We start from the raw sequence: 23,456 nt of genomic DNA on the forward strand, positions 1-23,456 counted from the left end.
GCATCTGCGACCTACACCACAGCTCACGGCAATGCTGTGTCCTTACCCCGCTGAGCGAGGCCGGGGAGCAAACCCGCAACCTCGTGGATCCTAGTCGGGTGCGTTACCCGCCGAGCCGTGAAGGGAGCTGCTCCTCGTGTCGCATCTTGAAGACGTGGCCTCGCGGGGTCTGCCGGCCCTCTCCCAGCGCGTGCCTTTGGGGCAGCTGGGTGACGCGTTGATCTCAGAGTGCCCAGCACGCCGGCCGCTTGAACGTGTGCTTAAATTTGTAAAGTGTAACGTACAGTGTGCACGTGTTGCCGTCCGCCTCCTTCCTTGCTTTTGAGCCGTCTCTCCTCCCTCTGCATCTCCCTCTTCGCAGTGGGCGCCGTGCCTGAGCCGCCGAGTCAGTGCTGCTGCGGCCACCCTCAGGGCCCCGAGACCAGGAGCCGGAGCGCCTCAGGTAGGACCCGCCTGCAGCGCCGCAGTCCCGCTGCCGTCCCGCTGCCGTCTCAGCAGTCGAGGCGAAGTGTTTTCCTGCTGCCTGTGGTTTTAGGATTTTGGTCTGATGTCCCTTGGCACATCAGAGCCAATCGGTTATCTCCTAGTAGGACTCTGAGTCTTAGGCGTTACATGACATGGCTAAGTTCTTGTGAGTGTCACACAGAACGTGAACGTCAATCCAGAGAAGGAAGTTTGATTGTTGGATTAATACTGTTTTTGAAGAGAGCTACCAGTTAGCATCGGGTGAAGAGAGGCACAGATGTTGGTCTCTCTGCTTAGGTCAAAGGCGTAGGCCTGGAGAGATGTGCGGAAGTCTCCTTCGAGAGGTCGGATGGCCTCGTGTGTGCCTTCGAGCCGCTGGCCGGGTGATGGAGTGCTGGGGTACGGGGGGTACTCTTGTCTAGGGTTGGCATTTCGTAGTCTGTGTCTCCTTCAAGTTTGGGTAACTTTCTCCAGCTCGTAACGTTTTGTCGCTGTTTGTGTGTGTGTGCATAAATACACGTGCATAGGGCAGAAGCCAGTTCTGAAAAACACAAAACCCGCCACATTTAGGATGAGATTAAGGCAGGAGTGTCAGCAGCAGTTTCAGAAAGATGACTGTTTCTGAGGAGGATTCCGCTAAGAGGGTTTGTGCGTCTTTCACCTTATGGGGGTCGGGCTTGCAGGAAGCTCTGAAGAGCTCGTAGCCGGAGCGCCAGGCTTCGCGGGCCTGAAGTTGGCAACAGCAGGGATTGTGGGGGTTCCCTCGTAGCCAGCTGTTCACAGAGTCAAGACCCTGCTCCCAGGCTCCGGACACGGTGACCCCTTAAGAGGCAGACTGTCTGTGGACACGTGTTCTCTCTGTGGAGACGACGGTACTTCAGGTTTTAAATGAATTTCATGAAACTGCGAAAAACAGCCGCATTCTTGTTGTCTTTAGATGTAATAAAACCTAGGAAAGGTATATTTCTAATTGTCTTTCCAACATTCTTTTTTTGAATAAGGTTCGTTCTAGGTTAGTTTGAAAACTTGCTTTTCGTTGCTGTGGGGGAACAGAGCCGTTGTGTCGATAAGACGTGTGTGTGTGTGTCTGTGTGTGTGCGCGCGCGTGTCAAGAGTGGAGGTTGTCCCGTTCAGCGTAGGTTGGGTGGTTTTCGTTAGCCGTTTACTCTCGAGTCCCTTTGGTGCTCAGCAGACCTTGCACTAATCGGAGTTGGTTGCCTGCTGTTGATACAAACAGCTGATTGTCCTTGGCCCAGAAAACAGCTTTTAGGCTGTCCCGTGGAAAGCCAGCGGTGGGTTAGAACGCTCGCTTCGAGAACCGTCTCTGCTCCCCCGGTGCTCGCTGCCCTCCTCCCTTGGGGCAGCCTCGCCTGTCTCCCTGGCAGGTTCTCCGGTGCCGCCGGCTCCGGCTCCGCAGTCCCTCCCGCTGGGCGCCAGGCTGCAGAGTGCCCCCACCCTCACCGACATCTACCAGAACAAGCAGAAGCTCCGAAAGCAGCACTCGGACCCCGTGTGCCCGCCGCACGCCGGCGCCACATACAGCTGCTCGCCGCAGCCCGGCCGGCCTGGCAGCCTCGGGACCTCGCCCACCAAGCATGCGAGCTGCTCTCCGCGGAGTTCTGACTGGTTCTGCAAAACTCCTTTACCCACAATCATTGGCTCTCCTACCAAGGTGCGTTTGGGCAGCCCTTGTAGCTGTTCCGGCTTTGTTAGCCGTCGTGGAGGGGGCACTTGGCTCTGGGTATGGAGCCGAGGTCCACAAGGGACGCTGAACTAGAGAAGCTGCTTCCTCTCAGGTCCTGGAGGGAGTCCGTACGTCTCCAGGGGCCACACGGGGAGGTTGAGTCAGAGAACGGCAGGCCGTGGGCACCTGTCAGGGCACAGGGGGACCTCTGATGCCTGGGCTTCTGGTCAGCAACACAGGGGACATGGAGCGGGGGGGCCTGGGCACAGGGAGGATCCCTGATCCCTGGGCCGTTGGTGGGGGGCGGTGTCGTATCTGGAACTTAGGCTCATTTGTGACTCTGGCTGCAGCAGGGACGGTACCAGGGGCTAGCGTCAATTTAAGGTCCCCGCAAGCCACTTAGCCAGGCAGAGTGGTTGTGGAAGCAGCAGTACCATGGAGCAGTAGGTCGGGGACGGATGTAGCAAGTGCTTTACGGAAAGGATTCCTGAGAGCAGCCAGAGTTTGAGGAGCAGCGCTCCGCGCCAGGCCCGGTGCGCGTCCTTCACCTCGCTGGGTGCTTTGTATACACTATCCTGTTCATCCTGAAAAAAGGAAGCACTTAGTGGAAGTGAACGGTCGCAGTGGCCGAGACTGGCAGTGGAAGAGCCAGGAGGTGCCTCCAGATCTGGCGGAGTCCTGTCAGTGCTCCCTGCTGCTGCGCCAGCCGCCCGGCGGTTCTAACACTCCAGACCGCGTAGGGACCCGATGCCTTGTGTTTCTCTAGACCACAGCTCCTTTCAAAATCCCTAAAACGCAAGCGTCTTCCAACCTGCTGGCCTTGGTCACACGTCCCGGGCCGTCGGAGGGGCCGTCCAGAGACGGGAATGACCCACAGGCGGGCGCCCCCGGTCTCTCGGGACAAGGAGGCGAGAGGCGGAAGGCCGCCGAGCAGCCCATCAAGGCGGTGTTTGGCAGGTAACGCCGTGCAAAGCGTGCCCAACCTCGCTTTCTGCCACAGCACAGCCAGTGGTAATGACCCTGCGCACGCTCGGGCCCCGCACACCTGTGTCAGTGGTAGTGACCCCGCACACCTGTGTCAGTGGTAGTGACCCCGCACACCTGTGTCAGTGGTAGTGATCCCGCACACCTGTGTGAGCCAGTGGGGAGGCCTCTGCACACCCGTGTGAGTCCAGAGCTCTTGCTGACCTTCCCGAGCAGCCCGTCGCTGCCTCGAATTGTTCGGGGTCCCTTTCCTGTCTCCTTGTTCCCCGACTTCCCGTTAACCCTGTCACGGCTTGGCTTAAGTCGCACTTACTGCTGGGATGTCTGGATTTTCAAACGCCTGTGTTTACGTGCTTGTCGTCACTCTTCAGATCTGTCAGTGCCGGGAAGTTATCAGATCCGCACGTCAGAGCACCTCTGGGTGGACACCAGGGCGGCGCGTACAGTTTAAGTGCAGAGCGGCCAATGGATGTGGGTGAGGAAAGCCTGGCGGCTTTTTCGCGGGTGGTGGTGAGTTTCCTGTGGCCGCGGTAACAGCCACCACAAGCTTGATGGGTGGAACAACACAAGTGTGTTGCTGGGCAGTTCCGAGGTCAGAGGTCCAGCCTGGGTGTCACGGGGCTAAAGGTGCGGCCCTGAGGAGAGACGGGACGGTCAGGGTCTGCCTGTCGTCCCACCTCAGACGCGTAACACGTGCGTCAACTCTCGTTGCAGCCCCTGCGGGCGCCTGTGGCAGTGCCCTGGCGCCGCCGGTGGGACTGGCAGCGGGTCCCAGGGCGGCGCTGTTCACGGTCGGGTCCCCTCCGCACGGCGCCGCCGCCCCCGCCTGCGGGCACGTGGCCCTTCGCGCAGGACCGGCCTCAGGTGACGCGCCCTCTCGGTCGTCTCTGCTCGCGGGGTGGGGTGGGGTTGGGGTTCACGGAACAACCTAGCGGCAGGGCCGAAGCCGTGCCCTCTCTGCCCGTCACTTCCCTCCGGTGGCATGGACGTAACCTTTTCCCTTGCCCTAAGAGGAGGTGATACTTGCAGAAGGCGACTTGATAAAGGTTCGAAGTTAGACAGGACGCTGGCGTTGCCAGAGACGCCCCTTCCCCACGGAGAGGCGGCCCTGCCTGTTGGAGCTTCTTGGCCCATGTCGAGGCGTGTTGTAGTGTTGCCGCTACGTCTGTTTTGAAAGTGACAGGTTGTTGATCTTTGTTTAGAAGCCTTAGATTGAATCTTTGCGTGGTACTTTGAATCCCAGTCAATCCCAGGGGCGTTTAGATGGGCTGCCAGATTAGCTTTACTCCCTGCAGTCTCTAAATAGGTAATTTATGCCAAAAATTAAGAGCGTCTTAGGTAGGACCTGAAATGAGTTGAAAGTTGACATCACCTTCCGCCTTGTGCCTTTGTGTCCCTCAAGTTCCCTCAGGCCGAGTCAGGGACTAATCAAGACACCAGAGGATTCATAAGTGTGTAGGTGGGTAGCGCCGGGGGGAAGAGAGCTGGGCACCTTGGCTTTAGAAGTATTAAAAGGTGGAGTCAGAAGAAAGTGCTGTCTTTGTACCTATTGATAAAGCCAACATCTAAAAACGGAACGCTCCGTGTTGGTGAGGCCTGGTGGGGTCTGTGCACTCAGCCACGGCTGCTTTAGAAAATAGTGTGGCCGCTCTTGGAAAGAGCTGTGAGAACGTTTCTAGGCATCTTGGATGGGTGGCAATCCCGCTCCTGTCTCTAGTACCGCCTTGCAGTGTTCATTGCCAGTAAATAACTCACGGAATGATTTCATTGCAATGTTGCAATATAACGGGTCAGAAATGGTAACATTTCCTGGATGCAGTTCTGTGAAGTGTGCATCCGCTGGCTTTGATCATTGAAGGCAGGAACCTCGGGAGCAGTGTATATGCCCGGAAGGGGTCTAAAACGGTATTTTCAAAGTAGCTGTGATGGAACTGTGCACACGGCTGAGCAGTAAAGTGAGCATGGGCAACTCACCGGGGTTGGGACCTTTCTCCACCGTCCCGGTCTCACTGGCGCTGCCCTGTCCTCTCTCCCGCAGGAGGTGCCAGCAGCGCCGGAGGCTCCCTGTGCTCCGCCAGCGGCCGTGTGTGCGTGGGCTCCCCGCCTGGGCTGTGCTTGGGGTCTTCCCCCCCGGGAGCAGAGGCCGCTCCCAGCCTGAGACACGTGCCTTATGGTGCTTCTCCCCCCAGCCTGGAGGGGCTCATCACCTTTGAAGCCCCTGAACTGCCCGAGGAGACGCTGATGGAGGTGGGCAGAGGCCCCGTGGTGGGCGGCCTGGTGGCGAAAGAGCAGAACTCAGCAGCGAGTCCTGATGGCTCCCCTTACCTGTTCTGTTTAGAAAACATTGCTGATTTATTTTCAGAGTAATGTGGGGTTTGGGGGGGTTTTTTTTGTCCTTTGTTTTTCAGGGCCACACCTGTGGCTTGTGGAGGTTCCCGGGCTAGGGGTCAAGTTGGAGCTGCAGCTGCCAGCCTGCACCACAGCCACAGCCACACGGGATCCGAGCTGCATCTGCAACCTGTACCACAGCTTGTGGCAGTGCCGGATCCTTAACCCATTGCACGAGGCCAGGGCGCAAACCCACATCCTCATGGATGCTAGTCGGGTTCGTTAACCCACTGAGCCTTGACGGGAACTCTGTTTTCAGAGTAATGGTGACGGCGACCCTTAGGTGTGACAGGCCTTGGTGGGTGGTAAGGACTCGGAGTCTGTATTCTTGTCTGAAGCTGATTTACTATTTATAGGACTTTTGAAGCATGTCTTTGTCCTAAAACCATAACTTTTTATTCTCAAAGCTTGCTTTTCTTCATAAGATAAAAGTGATACACTTGGGTGTCAAAACTATAAATCAGACTGCCACACGGGTGACACTGAGGAATCAACCTGCCCTGCAGACTGGGTGCTCACGTTTGTAGCCCAACGCCTGCCCTCCGCAAAGCCTGCTCTGCAGGGTACAGACACTTCACAGTGTGAAGCATGGTGAGCAGAGGGTGACTTCCTGACTCCTGAGCCTGTGCCACCTAAGTCCTCAGTGTGGACTTGAGGACAGCGTTGAGTAGACTGCTGTCCACTGACCTCCAGTCCCTGAATGCAGTGCTAACTCAGCCTGCATTTCTTTTTTTTTTTTGTCTTTTGTCCTTTTAGGGCTGCACTAGCGGCATATGGAGATTCCCAGGCTAGGGGTCAAATCAGAGCTGTAGCCACCAGCCTACACCACAGCCACAGCAATGCGGGATCCGAACCACGTCTGCGACCTACACCACAGCTCATGGCAACGCCGGATCCTTAACCCACTGAGTGAGGCCAGGGATCAAACCTACAACCTCATGGTTCCTAGTCGGATTCATTTCCGCTGCACCACGACGGGAACTCCTCAGCCTGCATTTCACATTAAAACCATCAGCTCTCCAGACCAACTCTTTTTTGGGGGGAGGGGGACTTTTTAGGGCCTCACCCATGGCATACGGAGGCTCCCAGGCTAGGGATCCAATCGAAGCTACAACTGCCAGCCACAGCAACATCAGATCCAAGCCACGTCTGCGACCTACACAATAGCTCACAGCAATGCCAGGTCCTTAACCCACTGAGCGAAGCCAGGGATCGAACCTGCATCCTCATGGAAGCTAGTCAGATTCGTTTCCATTGCTCCACAATGGGAACTCCACTCCAGACCAACTCTTAAAGAACAGACTCTCCATCCTGGACCTTTCATATTTCTGTTGCATGTGAATGCGAATTAAGTATTTCATATAAAAGCTATAAAATACTGCATGCAAAATTCTGGTAGTGATTCTCTAGTAACTTTAAGTTGTTCTTTTAAAAATATGTGTATGAAGTTCCTGTTGTGGCGCAGTGGAAATGAGTCCGACTAGGAACCATGAGGTTGTAGATTCGATCCCAGGCCTTGCTCAGTGGGTTAAGGATCCGGCGTTGCCGTGAGCTGTGGTGTAGGTTGCAGACGTGGCTCCGATCCTGTGTTGTTGTGGCTGTGGTATAGGCCAGCGGCTACTACAGCTCTGATCGGACCCCTAGCCTGGGAACTTCCATATGCTGCAAGTGCGGCCCTAAAAAGCAAAAAACAAACAAACAACCTTAGTTTTGTGATTTCAAAATACATTTATAGCTAAAAATAAATCTCAAAACATTAATTTTAGAATATCCATTTTTAATGTATGTTATTATGTCTGTCTACATTCCTCTCGAACTAACTGAAAAAATCACAGAAAATGGAGATATTATGAATCACTGTCAACTGAAGAACCACCAGAAATTAAAATCATCTTGAAGCGTTCCCATGGTAGCTCAGTAGTTTAAAAACCCAACCGAGTATCCATGGGGACGCGGGTTCAATCTCCGCCCTCGCTCAGTGGGTTAAGGATCCGCTGTGGCTGTGGCGCAGGCTGGCAGCTGCAGCTCCCCTTCGCCCCCTGGCCCAGGAACTTCATGGGCCACAGGTGCGGCTGTAAAAAGGAAAACATGCACCTCGGAGATTTTAAGTCCGCAGAACTCATCAGACTGCCGAGAAGTGGTGGTTGATGTGCAGAATGTCATTGTATTCTTAGGTCCTGGTGTCTGGTTGCTCAGGTGTTGACTCAGGCTGTTGAGTCAGGTGCCGCCCGTGTTTCGTTTCTCGTGCTGAGAGGACCGGGACCTCCGCTTGGGAGGCTTGATTTTGTGGGCGCTCTCACGCACCCGCACGGGCACACCACACGCCCTCCTCGCTGGGTGGCATTTGTGTTTCCCTCGCTGGTTTTCTGGGATTTAGAAATGGGCGGCGCGGAAGCGTTGGCCGTGGCCGGGGTTTGGGTGCAGAGCTGCCCCCCCCCCCGCCCCCCCCTGCACGTCTCTGAGACGCGTTGGCTTTGCCGCAGCGGGAGCACACGGACACCCTGCGCCACCTGAACGCGATGCTGCTGTTCGCGGAGTGCGTGCTGGACCTGACGGCCGGGCGCGGGGCCAGCCCCGAGCTCTGCGCGTCCGCCGTCTCCCTGTACCAGATCCAGGAGAGCGCGGTGGTGGACCAGATCGGCCAGCTGAGCAGGGACTGGGGGTAGGTGCCCTGGGCCGTGGGGATTCCGCACCCGGGGTGGCGCCCTCCCTGCGAAGGCCTCCGTGGGAGACGCCGGACGAGGAGGAGGTGGTGTTTTCGTCTGAGGGCACAGGTGGTCCTCGGAAGCGCACGCGTCTCTGCACGCTGACCCTCGTCCCTGCAGGAGTCCTCTGAGCCCTGAACCTGTGGCGGAGAATGATGTCGCCTTAGCCAGGCCGCGGGGGGTGACCTGACCCTGGGCTGCGGCTCGCGGGCCGACGCTCTGCCCTCTCTCTCCTGGGTGCAGGCGGGTGGAGCAGCTGGTGCTGTACATGAAGGCCGCGCAGCTGCTGGCGGCGTCTCTGCATCTCGCCAAGGAGCAGATCAAGTCCGGGAAGCTGAGCCCGTCCACGGGCGTCAAACAAGGTGCAGGGGCGGGGCTGACAGGACCCCCGGGGGCTGAGGGCGCCTTCTCCCCTGACGTGGGGAAAGGCAGCTTGTGATGAGGAGCCCCTGGGCATTAAGCACTGGTAAATGGGAGACGTTGCTGGCTTTGGGGGGGGGGGGGCTCGTTGGATGTTTGTTTTTGCCGCTTGACCCGTACGGAGCAGTCGGACGCTTTGTTGTCCATCTTGTCTTCACTGAAAGGAAACGTGATTTCCAGTCGCTTGTTTTCAGGGATCATGTAGGGTCGCTTTCCTTAAATCAGCAGGAAAGTTGCATGTCGCTGGCACTCTGTCTCTGCAGGAAAATTGTAACTTTCATTTCAACTTTCTTTCCAGTTGTCAAAAATCTGAATGAACGATATAAATTCTGCATCACCATGTGCAAGAAACTTACAGAGAAGCTGCATCGCTTTTTCTCTGACAAGCAGAGGTTTATCGATGAAATCAACAGCGTGACCGCAGAGAAACTCATCTATAATTGTGCTGTGGAGATGGTAACCCTTTAAGGTTTCCTGTTGTGCAGTCGTAGTACTTGTGTCGGAGAGCATGTTTTCGAGTTGACCTTGACGTTGTCCTTTTAAAGAGCGTCTGTGCTCCACACGCCCGCGTCCCGAGCGCTGTGACTGGCTCCCCCTCAGGGAGCGTCAGACCAAATCCACCTGCAACAAACATAAAGAGTTAGGTTGTTACCACGTTTGGGAGACGCTTACTGTTCACTCCTCCTAAAAAGTGCTAACTTTTGAGGAGTTCCCATCGTGGCGCAGTGGTTAACGAATCCGACTAGGAACCATGAGGTTGCGGGTTCGGTCCCTGCCCTTGCTCAGTGGGTTAATGATCCGGCGTGGCCGTGAGCAGTGGTGTGGGTTGCAGACGTGGCTCCGATCCCGCATTGCTGTGGCTCTGGCGTAGGCTGGTGGCTGCAGCTCTGATTTGACCCCTAGCCTGGGAACCTCCATATGCCGAGGGAGCGGCCCAAGAAATAGCAAAAAAAAGACAAAAAAAAAAAAAAAAAAAGAAAGAAATGGCAAAAAGACAAAAACAAAAAGTGGTAACTTGAGGCATGACTTCATCTTTTAGTAGTTGGCATCTAAAAGCTTTAGCTAGATTTATTTCCTCATTTTCTGCTTTTTAAGAAACTTGACTTGAGAAAACGTTAGAAGTACTGCCGTGTTCACCAGCCTGCGAAAAGTCACCCAGTGAGATTCTCCCACTGACTTAAGAATGGACACAAAGTACAATCTGCTTTTCCAGTTATATTGTGGAAATAATTTGTTTTCTGTCTCTTGGTGGAAAAAATTACTCTGAAGTAAAGGTGAATTTAGGGACTGTTGAAGACAGAAGTACCTAGGTGGGGAAAAGTTCAATTCCTGACCAGCCTCATAGTTTTTACCATGTTAACACACGATAGACCTTCCTTCTTCCCGCGCACGTGGGGCCTTTGAATTGCGCTGCAGTGTTGCTCCCGTGGCCTTACTTTGGAAGCCGTCGCGAACGATGGTTGGGAATAGAAACTGTTGATGAGAAGGACACACATCACATTGCTTCAGACTCTTGACACGAATGATAGGCCTTGCATCATTCTATTCCGAATTGAGATGCGTAAGACAGACTTTCTCTTGGACATTCGTGCCAGAAAAATGTCCTCTGGTTCGGAGCTACGCGCTGCTTGCCTTTCTGATGATCAGAGCCACCCGCTCGAGCAGCCCCCGGCCCGGCTGCCCAGCGAGCTTAGAGCTCGCTTAGAGCTTCTGTTGAGCTCTTGGCTTCTCTTTGTCAGGGCTTTGCTTTTCTGTGTCCGTCTTGCTTACCTTGCAAGTGAGTGAGTGGCTTTACTGTTGGAACGAGACTGGGCACATTGATGAGGACTCTAGGATACGGGATCCCTGGCTGGAGAAAGTCGGGGTGCTGTCGAGAGAACGCACGCTCCTGACCGGCCCACTGAGGCTGTGCCGTCTTCCCGGAGCCTCCCGCCTCCGCCGTGCCCGCTTCCTCCCCGGGCAGGCTGGCTGTGGCTCTCGCTTGGACTCCGGGCCCCTGCCCTGGGCTTCCTTCCTGCACGGACCCCTTAGAGTCGGTTCAGTCCCACCTCCCTCCAGACTGTGAGCTCCTGCGCCACCGCCTCGGCGCCACGCCTCGCACTGCGTGACTCCCGCACACCAGAACATTCTTTGACTAAATGGAGAATCTACGAAGTGTATTTTTATTTATTTATTTGCTTGCTTATTTATTTTTGTCCTTTTTGGGTCGACCCTTCAGCATGTGGAGGTTCCCAGGCTAGGGATCCAATCAGAGCTGCAGCCACTGGCTACGCCACAGCCACAGCAGTGCCGGCTCCGAGCCGCATCTGGGACCTGCGCCACAGCTCACGGCGACGCCGGACCCTTAACCCACTAGTGAGGCCAGGGATGGAACCCACATCCTCATGGATGCAAGTCGGGTTCCTTAACCGCCGAGCCACAGCAGGAACTCCTGTTTATTTTTTTTTCTTTTTATGGCCGCACTGTGGTACATGAAAGTTCTCAGGCTAGGAGTTGAATCCAAGCTGCAAGCCTAGGCCACAGCCTTGGCAACACCGGATCCAAGTCGCAGCTTGTGGCAAGGCCAGATCCTTAACCCACTGAGTGAGGCCAGGGGTTGAACCTGCATCCTCATGGACACTAGTTGGGTTCTTAACCCATTGACCCAAGATGGAAACTCCTGGAAGTGTATTTATTTTTATTTTTATTTTTTTGTTTTAGGGCCGCACCTGCAGCATATGGCAATTCCCAGGCTAGTGGTCAAATCAGAGCTGTAGCCGCCGGCCTTTGCCACAGACACGCCAGATCTGAGCAGCGTCTGCAGTCTACACCGCAGCTCACAGCAACGCCAGGTCCTTAACCCCCCTGAGCAAGACCAGGGATTGAACCCGTATCCTCACGGGTACTAGTTGGATTCGTTTCTGCTGTACCACAGTGGGAACTCTGAAGTGTATATGTAAAATAAACTCTTTATCCTGCTGTATGGCACAGGAACTGCATCTAGTGACTTGTGATGGGACATGAAGGAGGGTAATGTGAGAAGAAGCGTGTGCAGATGCACGTGTGACTTTGCCGTGCAGCAGAAGTGGACAGAACAGTGTAAATCAACTTAAAAAGTGGAACTATTTTAAAGAAACGTTTTAGTAAAGTGAGTCAGAGAGGAGCCAGTTTCAAAGTATAAAGCTCACACGTTAGGCACCTCCGAGTTCACGAAGGCTGTGTTTGAATGCAGAGTAGCTCTTTTGTCAAGGAACCCTTTCTTTCTCTCACTCACCTGCAGATTATATCATTTTGTCAAAGTGTGTTGATTTTAGACAGATTGCATTTGCAGCGGCGTTGCCCGGGTGGATCCGTGGTCTCTTGGGAGAGCTGCGAGCCGTCTTGTCTTGTTGCCTGGCTGCAGGTCCAGGCTGCAGCCCTGGACGAGATGTTTCAGCAGACAGAGGACATCGTGTGTCGCTATCACAAGGCGGCGCTGCTCCTGGAGGGCCTGGCCAAGATTCTGCAGGACCCGGCGGACGTCGAGAACGTGCACAAATGTAAGTCGGCCCGGAAAGGAGCGTGTTGGTGGGCCGCGCGTCTGTCATCTCCCACCGGTGCGGCGGGGCGAGCTGGAGCCCGGAGTCCTGCTGCCTGCGTCGGAGCCTGGCCTTCCAGCCTTGGGCCGTCACTTGCCCTTTCGCTGCTCAGGGTTCTCCTGCAGGGTGCGGAGCAGGGATGCTTGTTCCGTGCTGGGGGATTTTGTCATAGGCTTCCCACGGCACCGCTGTGTCGGTGGGTGTGTTGGTGTGTGCAGAGAACTGGGTTTGTATTGTTAAGTGATAATCAACGCAGCTACTAAGCCGGATCAGTTTCGTGACCAAAGAGCCCGCGAAGACCGTTCATGCTGCAGACGTGGTGTGGACAGCGAAGGGGGCACTGCCAGGCTCCAGGATGGGGTTACCGCCTGTCAGGGACGGGCCAGTGGCGCGTTCCAAGGGGAAGGTGGGGGACCTTTAGATGGGGTCGTCATAGCACGAGGCGGGCCGGCCGTTCTCAGATGTTTGCAGTAGTGAGCAAACTGGCTGTGAAAACCCAGATGCTCCTTCACTGGCGTGCTGATCTGGACGTTAGCAGGCACTGCGCTGCCCTAGACATCAGCTCTGAGCAGTGCGCAGGCGGGGAGGAGAACTCGCACTCAGAACTGCTAACTTTGGGGCAGCGTGAGGACAGAGGTGAGGATGTGGGTGGCGGGGTGGTGGTTTTTCGTTGGCTCTTCTTTCCCCGGTTTGGAAAGTGTGATGTTTACGGTGGCCGTATTTTGTTTCTAGATAAATCCAGCATCGAGAGAAGACTCTCTGCCCTCTGTTGTAGCAGCTCAACCACGTGAGCTGCGGCCCCCGCCCCGCCCCCAGGGGTCGGGGGGGGGGGGATGCGTTTGGGGGCCTCGCCGCGTGAGCACCAAAGAGCAGGCCGTGCTTCCCGAGAGGAGCAGCGTCCCCCGACTCCGTCGTGCAGGAGATCTGCCTCAGCGGCGGCCCCTTCCTTTTCCTTCGTAGATGCAGAGGTGAGATGACCCCACGGGGCTCTCAGTGCGAACTTGGCAAATAAAGGTTCCGCAGCGCTGGCTCAGCAGCGCAGGTATTTTCCAGGAGAGCTCGGGAGGACGCCCGCCGCCGGTGGCTCTGCCCATCCGCCAGAGCAGAGTGCCAATCGCCCGTGTGCGCGGTGGCGGCAGCGGGGACTCGAAAAGCCACGTCCTGCAGGCAGCCTGACCCTTGGGGTGAGTGTGAGCCAGAGCTCACGTCCAGGGCAGCCCAGGAAGAGGGAGCCTGAGCAGGGAGGACTGCGAGTGTCTCTCGGAAGCCATTGCGCGATCTTGGAGTTGATCCAACACGGACACACACTCGTCTTCTAAAATCGGTCTCGTTGCACTAATTCACTGTAACAACTGTGTATTGGATTTTGCGGTGGAAAACTAACCGAGGCACAACGGACTCGTTTAAACTATTTTACTGGATGACACACACGTACCCGTTCCAGAACTCCCGCGCGACCTCTCGTGACTGCGGGTGGTCAAGACGCGTGTCCTGTGCCCCTTCGCGGTCTCTAACCCAGCCGTCCGCACGCAGAGGGTTTCTCAGTGCTGGGCCTCCGGGGCCGCGTGTCTGCTTTGGCGGGCACGTTCGGTCAGGCCTGCAGCCGGGCCTCGCCTGTGCCCCTCGGGCTGGGTGGCGGGGCCGGGTTGCCTCGGGCAGTGTGAGACCAGGCGTGCGTGCGTCCGTCTGTCTGTCCGTCCGTCCGTCCGAGGCGCGGTGCGCAAGGAACTGTAGTCCAGCCAGAGCAAAGGCGGTGATCTGGAGGCTTGTGAGTCGTGTGGCGTTAGTGTGCAGTGAGTGAGTTTCCTCGTAGGAAGACGGGCGGCTGCCTCCAGCCCGTGTGTCCCGGCGTGTTGATCCAGACGGGCCAGCGAATAGCCCGGCAAGGAGCAGCGGGCGCTCCGCGTCCCTGCGGAGGTGGTTCCTCCCTTGTCGATGGCTGGGTTTCCTTTACTAACCTGCTTGAATACTTGAATAAGCCATTCTCCAGTCTTAATCCTTTGGGGTTATATAATCTGAACTCTGAGAACCTGCACAGAAGCCCTTTGGCGTTAATCTAACCCAGTGTCCCGATAAAAACATGGGTTCCCTTTACTTTGACAAAGTAATGTAATTTTTACCTTATTTATCTGTATGGAATCTCCGCATTTAATTTGAACATTTATTTATATGATGTTTGTATTTCTAGGTCTCTAATACAGTGTCTCTACCTCTCATTTGTAACTGCATGCATTGTTCCTGAAGCTAGGTAAACTCACTGCAGTGGTGTGTCATAGCCTTTTTCTTGTTGCCTGCACAGGTGGATCTTGGGTAAATAAGACTGACCAGGCGTTTCTAGGGTAAAGCTGGGTGCCCTGGGCCTCGTCAGGCCACGTCCGCACTCAGCGAGTGAGTGCCCTCTGCCCCAGGATTTCAGGCGTGGGGACTGTCCTGCGGGCAGCCGGGGCACCGGCTGGTGGCAAGGGCTCGGCCCTCCCTGCAGGCGTGCTCTGCCTGGTCCTTGTGTGCTGTGTTTTGGGTGATTTTTCCGCGGGTAGAGGGCAGGCTTTGCTCCCCAGTCCCTGCCCATGTCACCTGCGTCGGTCCTCCTCGCCTTCCTGTCTGCTCTTTAAACACAGGATGTCACAGGCGCCCGGTGAGGAGGCGCTCGGCCTGACGTCAGCCCCCAGGGCCGAGGTCGGGCCCGGCTCTGAGCTCCAGGTGCATCTGCTGCTCGTTCGAGGAAGGCCCAGGGTAGGTGGCGTGTGAAACCCGAAGTCTGAACAGCAGAGAAGAACAGACTGTGGGTTCATGAGCAATGGCTCTGATTCTCCTTCCGTTGTCAAGGCCGGTTGTTTTAAGAGATGTTGCCTTGATTATAGCAATAATAAACAAATGCTTTATGTTTCCACGAGTATTTTTCATTTTGCATCATCTGTTTCATAAAACAGAAACGGACCAGTCCACACATCCGTGGGTTGACATCTGTATTCAAGCCCTAACCTGGGCAGTTACTGGCCGTCCACGTGCTCACAGAGGCGTCCGCCTTGCACTTGCTACCGGGCTTGTCCCAGTACTGCCCTGCCCTGCCCTGGGCCTGGCGGCTCCCATTCCCCCTGCCCTCGAGGGGGAGAACCAGAGCAGCCGTACTCGTGCCCCCCACGCCAGGGTTGAGGCCAGGGGCACCTCGGTCCCCACAGGCGGTGAGACGGGGGCTGAGCAGGACGCAGTGGACGTTGGCTTGGCTCTCAGAGCCCCCGAGGCGACGGGAGTGACGGGAGCACAGACCTTGGAGGGAGGCTTGGTGCCTTCGGCGGGCGCTTCCTCCTGGTTCTCACTTGTCCTCGGAGGGGTGCCTGCTGCTCAGAGAGCTTGACGCCGTCCCTCTGTCGCGGGCGTGGCACCTCTGCACGCCTGGACCCAGCCCACTTCGTGCCCCTGGTCCTCACGGCAAGCCCTTGCACCTGCCTGCGGCTCCTCCCGAGGGTCGCGGCCCGGCGAGGACACCTTCTTTGGGGGAGGGGTCAGGATGGAGATCGTCAGGAATCCAGGCGGGGGAGGTGGTCCTGCCTGAATCAAGGAAACCAGGGCGGAGGGGATCCTCCTGGAAAAGCTCCCCCCCGCCCCAGGTCTCAGCTCGTGGAAGAGGCAGAGCCGCACAGGGGAAGGGTCGGGTGGCTCCGGGCCCAGCAGTAAAGGGTATTTTGCGGTTTTCACTGCTTGTTTGCATCTACAGGTGCTGGAGAAAGCAGCAGAGGCCGCCAGAGCCTGCTGACAGCTCGGCCCCGCACGGGCAGGGCCCCAGCTCAGGCTCAGTTGGTTGTGCATCTGGGCGAGGCCGCGGCCTTTGGGGGCCCGCCGAGCGCACCCCCTGAGATCCCTGAAGGCGCCCCCTGCCTCCGAGGGAGCAGCTGTCTGGGTCTCGGCTCCAGGCCCCCTCGGCCGGCGGCCGGCACAGAGCTGCTGGCGCTGGTGAGCGTGAGACAAGCTCGGGGGGCTGTCGAGCAGCCCCAGCCGTGTTGGGCTCAGTACGTCGCTGGGGGCAGCGGGCGGCCTGCAGCTCCTTGCTCTTCTGTTCATTGTGGAGCCAGGCCTGGGTCACAGGCTCTCGGGCAGGACGCAGTGCCCTCCCCGGCCGACCCCGGGGCACCTGCTTACGGATGTCGTGTCCCTTTAGGGTGACCCGGCTCTTAACAAAAGCTTTGTGTCAATCTCCTATTTGTGACTGTTCCATCCTCATACCAACGCCCGTTGGCCTCATCTCACAGGCGGAGGAAGCAGACTTGGAAAGTAATTTCCCAAGAGAAGGGCCTGGGGTTTGGACAGCCAGCGCCCCGGCCAGGAGCCCTGCTCACCCCACGACCTTGCAACCCCTCCTTTCTGCCTGGCTCAGGCCAGGGGGCGGGAAGGGCGCTTGTGGGGCACTCAGTGCCCAGGGGGCTCCCGCTGGGCCCGTCTGCTGAGCGGCAGGCAGCAAGTCTGAGAAGCAGGTGAGGTTGGCAGTGTGTCCCCCCCCCGCCGCGGGGGGGGGGCGCTCCCAAGGGAAGGGCTTCGGGGACCCAGCAGTAAAGGGTATTTTGTGGTTTTCCCTGCTTGTTTGCGTCTACAGGTGCTGGTGAGAGCGCAGCAGGGAAGCGCCAGGCCTGGGCGGGAGGGCCCTCAACCCCAGCTTTGCCGTTTGCCAAGGGGCCCCCACCGTCCCTGACATCTCAGGACCAGCTCTTTCGCCCACGGGGGCAGATGTGTGGACCCTTCCCCGGGGGTGGGGGTCGCGCCCTCCCCTCGGGTGGCCCTCTGGTCCTGTGTCTGCAGGGGTGTCGGCCAGTATTTGGGCTCCCCCACCCCACCTCCCGCAGGGCTCGGGCCAGAGGCTGTGCAGGGTTCAGGCCTTTCCCAGCACCCTGGGCAGCAGGTGCCTTCCTGCCTGGCACACGGGACGGCTGCAGCTGAGCTGCCAGTGTGGCCCTGACGGCCAGGCCTCTGCTCCAGCCGCGGGGTCTCGGAATAGCCACGGGACAGGAGCGGGCGCGCAGGTGGGCCTGGTGCCAGTGCCTCCCCCTGGGGCCAGGCGTGGCGGGAGGATGCAACCGCGGTGGTCCAGCGGTGTGACGGGCCTGCCGGCCCTCTTGGCAGCGCCTGGGAGCGAAGCTTTGTGGGGGCCGAGGGGTCTGACCTTTAACCTTGTGCTCGGCAATGCTGATTGCATTTTCACCGCGAGCTCACTGTTAGCTAATTTGTACTGAGGTGTCTTAGGTACGGGAAAAACGAAAAGGTACCTACTCGGCTAAGAGAGGTGTCTGCAGTAAACACGACAGATGCAGGGAGTTAAGGTGGGGGACGTGCTCAGGGTGGGAGAAAATAAGGGTCTCCCCCACCTCCCCCCTGTCTCCACTGAGCCCCCCGTGAGCAGGGAATAAATGCGCCCCCGGCGAGCAGGCCGAGGGCCGAGCCTCCGGGCCCAGCGTGGGGGGCAGGTCCCAGGCCGGTGGCCAGAGGGAGGCTGAGGGCCTTCCCCCGTCCCAGGCTGGCTCCTTGTCACATCTGGTTTTTGAACCCTCCTTTGCCCTGAGAATGAGCCAAGATAACATCCGTAGGTTGATCCTGGGCACAGATGCACGTTTAACTCGCCAGCGGGCCAGCCTGTGACAAACGCACGTCAGCCCAGAGACAGTATGAAACCTGGGGCCACTCGGGCAGCTGCTGCCTGTCTGCCGCGTGGTCACGAGAACCTTCTCTGTCCTCGGCAGCACCCTGCCCTGGAGGACAGGACGCCCAAGGCCCCAGGTGTTGCCCACGTTTTGTGCCCAGGACCAGATGTCCCGGCCCGTGGGCCGCTCCTCGCTGCGCTGTGGTGCCGAGAAAAGCAGCTTGAGGCGGCGCCGCCCGGGCTCCAACCAACCAATGCACCGACCTTGCACTTTGAGTGTCGGGTCATTGTCATGTGTCACGAAACGTCCTTGTTTTCCTCTCCACCCGGGGGCCACAGCCTGGACCGGCCTGCGGGTGTCCTCTGTGTACCTGGCGCGCAGGTGCCCGGAGGAGCCGCGTGGTGGCGGGGGCTCAGGCCGCGGGACCCTCCCCCTTCCCTTCCGTGCTGCCAGTTAGCACAGATTGCGGCGGTGTCACCCCTGGTGACTGTTCTGCTCTTCACGTTGCATCAGCCTGTTCGTAAGTACAGAGAAAGCAGAGGTGGCCCAGTCCCTTGGTCAGGGGCATTTGGGGAGCACTTGTTTCTCTGCATCTCGGGCCAGTGAGGGACAGCTTGGCTGCGTGGCCTTGGGTGGATCCCTCACCTGCCAGGGGCCTCTGGTGTTTTTGTCCACTGCCCATCAGAGTAACACCTTCTGATGGGATTTTTGTGGGAACATCCCTGTCGCACACTGACCGGCCGGGCAAGTGTTTGACAAGTGGTCGGCTCGAGTTACTGAGAACGTGAGACGCTCTGCTCTCGAGGGCTGGGCGCCCGCTGCCGGAAGCCACCACCCGCGGGGTTCAGCGGCCGGGCGGTCACCTGTCCCCAGGCCCCGCCCGTGCCCCCAGGCCTGCGTGGGCCTGTGGACTTTGCAAAACCAAGTCCCAGGGCCTTGCTGCAGTGTTGATCCTCCATAAGCACCTCGTTCTGTTTTGTAGATGAGTTTGAAGCAGGAACTGGAATTTTAACCTTGTGCGTGAGAACTGAAGTGAATGGCTTCCTCTTGGGCCGTGCGGCTCTGGACCCCCTCGCCGTGTTGAGTCAACAGCAGGCCCCACCCCAGAGCCCCTCTGGCCCCAGGATGAGCCAGGCCCCTGCACTGCACCCCGAGAGGCCAGCATCGAGGTAGGGGCACGGGGAGTGCATGGTAAGGCAGGGCCCCCCAAGGGCCTGTGGAGAACCCCAGCAGGAGCACAGAGGGCCCCCTACGTGCCCATCTGACCCTGTTTCCGGGCGTAGGGGGAGGGGAGTCTGGTGTCCTGTCCTCCTGGGGCTGCTGGGACAAGCCTTTCCTGGGAGGAGCCCCAAAGCAGACAGGGTCCCCCGGGGAGTAGCTACGCGGCTTCCCTGTGGCCTCTGCCCCCAGGGTCACGTGCTCTGGTGTCGAGGATGGCCCTGGAGGGGCCTTCCTGGGCACCACCGGGGTATAGACGGAAACCCTGGGTTGCTCTGGGTCATCGGAGACCCGGTCTAGGGAGGGTGTCTCTGTGAGGTGTCCCCAAGGCCAGAGGCTAGCGGGTCAGTAACAAGGAACTGAAGTGTTTGACCTCAAATTTGGCCTTTTCTCCTTGTTCATCATCCAGGCACCTGCCAACCGTGGGTGACAGTGGTGGTGACAGTGGTGGTGGTGGTGATATGATGGGGATAGTGGAGCTGGTGGTGACAGTGACGGTGGTGACAGTGACAGTGGTGGTGACAGTGACAGTGGTGGTGACGACATGGTGGTGGTGACAGTGGTGACGGTGACAGTGGTGGTGACAGTGATGGTGGTGACTGACGGTGGTGACAGTGGTGGTGGTGGTATGATGGGGATAGTGGAGCTGGTGGTGACAGTGACGGTGGTGACGTGACAGTGACGGTGGTGGTGACAGTGACGGTGGTGGTGACAGTGACGGTGGTGACAGTGACGGTGACAGTGACGGTGGTGACAGTGGTGGTGACAGTGGTGGTGGTGACAGTGGAGCTGGTGGTGACAGTGACGGTGGTGACAGTGACGGTGACAGTGACGGTGGTGACAGTGGTGGTGACAGTGACGGTGGTGACAGTGACGGTGACAGTGACGGTGGTGACAGTGGTGGTGACAGTGGTGGTGGTGACAGTGGAGCTGGTGGTGACAGTGACGGTGGTGACGTGGTGACAGTGACGGTGGTGACACTGGTGATGGTGACAGTGGTGACGGTGGTGGTGGTGGGCTTCCGACTCCAGGCAGACGTCTGTCACGCGCCCTCCTGTGCCGTCACACTTCCCAGACCCTCCCCTAGGTGAGCCCCTAGGTGGCGGCCGCCTGCGCCAACACCACAGCATCTTGCCGCGTCTCCTGGGCGGTCGGGTCTGTGTCCAGATCCTCCACCCCGAGCCCAGTCCCTGCCGCGGCACCGCAGATGCAGGGGACAACGCTGCTCGTGCCCAGAGAGCGTGCTCACGTGAGTGCGCCCGCCCCGTGGTGGAGGCAGCTCCCTGACCGCCCCGGAGACGGCGAGTCAGGTGGACGCAGGTGCTCTCGCACCGTCGGAAGGATGGCGTTGGAAGCAGAGGGCGGGCCCGGATGAAAGGGCACCTTGGAGAGAAGACAGTGAACGGGTGGAGGGAGGGCACCCCTGACCTGCATCCAGTGGGGTCGCGCTAAACCCACCACGACCTGAGATGAACAGGACGCAGGTGACAGGTAAGGGTCCCTGCTGCTAGAAACCGTGCATGAATTTGTTTTTACTGTCAAGCAGATGACGCCCAAGGGTGTCTTGACGCGGTAGACACGTGCTATTTCTCGTGATCCTGTGGCCCGGGTGGCGGCTGTGGTCAGCTCAGCGTGGCTGGTGCTTGGTGGCCCAGGGCGGCCTCACCTGCTTATGGGTTTGCCTGATGGTGTGCCGCTGGCCGGCCGTCTGGCCCAGCCCCTCAGGTGGTGGGGCCCGGGTGTGAGTGGACCAGCCGCAGGCTTGCACGGCTCAGCCCCGCGGGGAGTCCACCCCCCCTTTTGGAATACGAAGCCTGCACTCCGTTGTGCGGCCGTGTTTTGCAGCCTACCCCAAACTGAAGGGGCTCTGGCCCATTCTGTCTCCGGGGAGAGCCGGGAGCAAAGTCATAAATCGGGCACGGGTGCAGGATGGGTGTCATTGCGCTGCTGGGACCCCTGCTGCTCTGGGGGTTGGGTCCTGCGGCAACCCCTCCTGGTGGCAGAGAGGAGACCCCAGCCTCCTTGCTCTTGCTGGGTCACGTGCATGACCCCGTTGGCAAGGCGGGCAGAGCCTCGAGCCTGTGCCTAGCCATCGCTTTGGTGTGGAGGGGAGAAGGCCCAGGAGAGAGTCCACGCAGGTGCACAGGCTGTGCCGAGGGCCCGGGGCCTAGAAGGGCCACCAGGACATTGGACGTGAGGAGGCCTGGGGGAGGGGCATGCGGATGGCCTGGGCGGTGGGCTCACAGTGCTGTACTTTGTGCCAGTGGCCACCAGAGGGGGCACCGAGCAAACGAGGTGGACAGATGACCCGTCCTGGTCAACCTCTGGCCAGGCCCCCGGGGGTTTGCACCACCCTGGCCACGTTGGAGGACGTGACGGGCCCAGCAGGCCGACCTCAGTGCTGCCCAGGCGCCGCAGCCCCACTGCTGCGCTCCGTCCAGCCTGGCCCTCGGATGGTCCCGCCGAAGCTGGCGTCAGAGGGAGCAGGTGGTCCTCCTGTGGGCTCTCCCTCCCCGGCTCCCCGGGCGCCCTGCCTGGACCCACGCTCACCCTCTGGACCTCTTTTAGGGATCAGTTCCGTGGCGTTAAGGACGTTTCCGTCATTGTCCCGCCATTGCCACCCTCTGTCTCCAGAGCTGGTGAATGTCGTGTGTTCTCCACACAGGCAGACGCAGGCTGGGTGCACGTGGAACAGTAGGGTGCCTGTGGGCCCGTGTGGGTCCCTTAGCTCCAGCCGCCAGCTCTGGCCGCAGACCCCCCGCGTCCCCTCCCCACCGGTCCTTCGTGGAGCCAAGGGCTCTGGCTCCCCCAGACGGGAATCAGTCACCCTGCACGTGGCCTGGACTCCGGGCTGGGCACCCAGGCCCTGCCCCTGCACTGGTCCCGTCCCGTGGACCGGCCTGGGAGCCGAGGTGCCGGCTGCCCCACCGGGCACACAGCTCCTCCCCACGCCTGCGGCACCGACGGGACCGGAGCCGCGCTTCCCCAGGGAAGCTCCTCCTCCTTTTCCTATTTGTTCGTTGCAGAAACCTTCACAAACTCAGATACGCCAGGAGAGAAGGACCTCCTGTAATCCAGAGACTAGGTCGGCCGCGCCCAGACCGTTTCCCCTGCAAACAAAACCTCTTGCAAAGTACAATTCGAGAAAGGGCTGTTTTAAAACCTGCCTTTGTCGCGTGGCGACATGAGCACATCCGCCCTTGTGACGGGGCCGCAGCCTTTGGTGGAATGACGCCTCTCCCTTCACTGAAGCCGCCCCGTCCTGTCGGCTGCCCTGGTCACGATGCCCGGTGAGGCTGCGGCTCCCGAGGGCTCGCTCACTTCCCTGATTCCTCGGGAAACGGCTCTGCTGAAGCCGTCGCCCGCAGGCGCCGTGTGCCCCTCCAGCCCGGTCCAAGCCCGGGGCTCCCCGATTTGATTCTCTTTCCCCTTCCGTGGCTCTCGGGCTGCCCGCCCGCATCACCCCACAGGGCTGCCTTGTCTACACCTGGCTCTGACCCAGCAGACGCTCTCACAGCCACCGGACACTTAGCCTAGATGTGCCACGGACACCTCGACAGCCCCATTTTCCTTCTTCGGGGCAGAGAAGGTGCCGTGTGATGTGACCACGGTGGAGATACATCATCACACGTCACCCCAACCTGCAGAAGGTACAACCGCCAGGAGCACGTCCAGAATCCACCCGGGACTCTGGGTGGGATGCCGTGGCCTCGTGGGCGACTCGGTTGTAACACATGTACCATCACGTGGGGGAGGCATGCGTAGTGGGGGCAGGGGGCGCCCAGGAAATCCGTCTCCCTTCCCCCCAGTTCTGCTGTGCCTCAAACAGCTCGAAAACAGTCTTAATTTTGGGAGGTCATCAGAGGCTCGGCAGGAAAAGGATCTGGCCTTGTCACTGCTGTGGCTCGGGTTCGACCCCTGGCCGGAGAATGTCCGTGTGCTGGGGGTGTGGCCAAAAAATTCTTCATTTTAAACAGTGAAATGCGTCAGGCATACAAACATGTATAAAAAGACTTAAACATCAGAGTTCCCGTCGTGGCGCAGTGGTTCACGAATCTGACTAGGAGCCGTGAGGTTGCGGGTTCGATCCCTGGACTTGCTCAGTGGGTTAAGGATCCGGCGTTGCCGTGAGCTGTGGTGTAGGTGGCAGATGAGGCTTGGAACCGGAGTTGCTGTGGCTGTGGTGTAGGCCGGCAGCTACAGCTCCGATTCGATCCCTCGCCTGGGAACCTCCATGTGCCTCCACATGACGCGTCGCGCCTTCTCCTGGCCCCGAGGTTACCGCTGTCTTCGTTGGGCTCTGTCTGTCGTTCTCCACATGCGTCGTTCAGAGGGTCCGGCCTTGCGTACTTAGAGCTGGAGCTGGTCCCTGTGGGTGGGATTTTAAAACGATTTAACAGAACGGCGT

General features: G+C 58.6%; 1 protein-coding gene across 11 annotated transcripts in view; it reads left to right on the plus strand.

Moving 5' to 3' along the window:
* ULK2 (unc-51 like autophagy activating kinase 2) overlaps positions 1 to 15,096 on the plus strand; it is a 71,495-nt gene extending 56,399 nt beyond the window's left edge. For 9 of the 11 annotated variants that reach the window (XM_021067929.1, XM_021067927.1, XM_021067922.1 and 6 more), the window contains 12 exons: positions 362 to 442; positions 1,851 to 2,137; positions 2,916 to 3,106; positions 3,505 to 3,608; positions 3,848 to 3,997; positions 5,172 to 5,380; positions 8,005 to 8,183; positions 8,470 to 8,588; positions 8,945 to 9,102; positions 11,957 to 12,164; positions 12,936 to 12,990; positions 13,164 to 15,096. In XM_021067929.1, coding sequence (XP_020923588.1) covers positions 362 to 442; positions 1,851 to 2,137; positions 2,916 to 3,106; positions 3,505 to 3,608; positions 3,848 to 3,997; positions 5,172 to 5,380; positions 8,005 to 8,183; positions 8,470 to 8,588; positions 8,945 to 9,102; positions 11,957 to 12,164; positions 12,936 to 12,990; positions 13,164 to 13,215 — 1,793 coding nt within the window. In that variant the 3' untranslated portion in view covers positions 13,216 to 15,096. The remainder of the gene's footprint in view (positions 1 to 361; positions 443 to 1,850; positions 2,138 to 2,915; positions 3,107 to 3,504; positions 3,609 to 3,847; positions 3,998 to 5,171; positions 5,381 to 8,004; positions 8,184 to 8,469; positions 8,589 to 8,944; positions 9,103 to 11,956; positions 12,165 to 12,935; positions 12,991 to 13,163) is intronic. The other 2 variants (XM_021067923.1, XM_021067925.1) reach the window with 1 other exon arrangement.

This window comes from Sus scrofa, chromosome 12 (genome assembly GCF_000003025.6).
Source record: "Sus scrofa isolate TJ Tabasco breed Duroc chromosome 12, Sscrofa11.1, whole genome shotgun sequence".
Classification (NCBI taxonomy): domain Eukaryota; kingdom Metazoa; phylum Chordata; class Mammalia; order Artiodactyla; family Suidae; genus Sus; species Sus scrofa.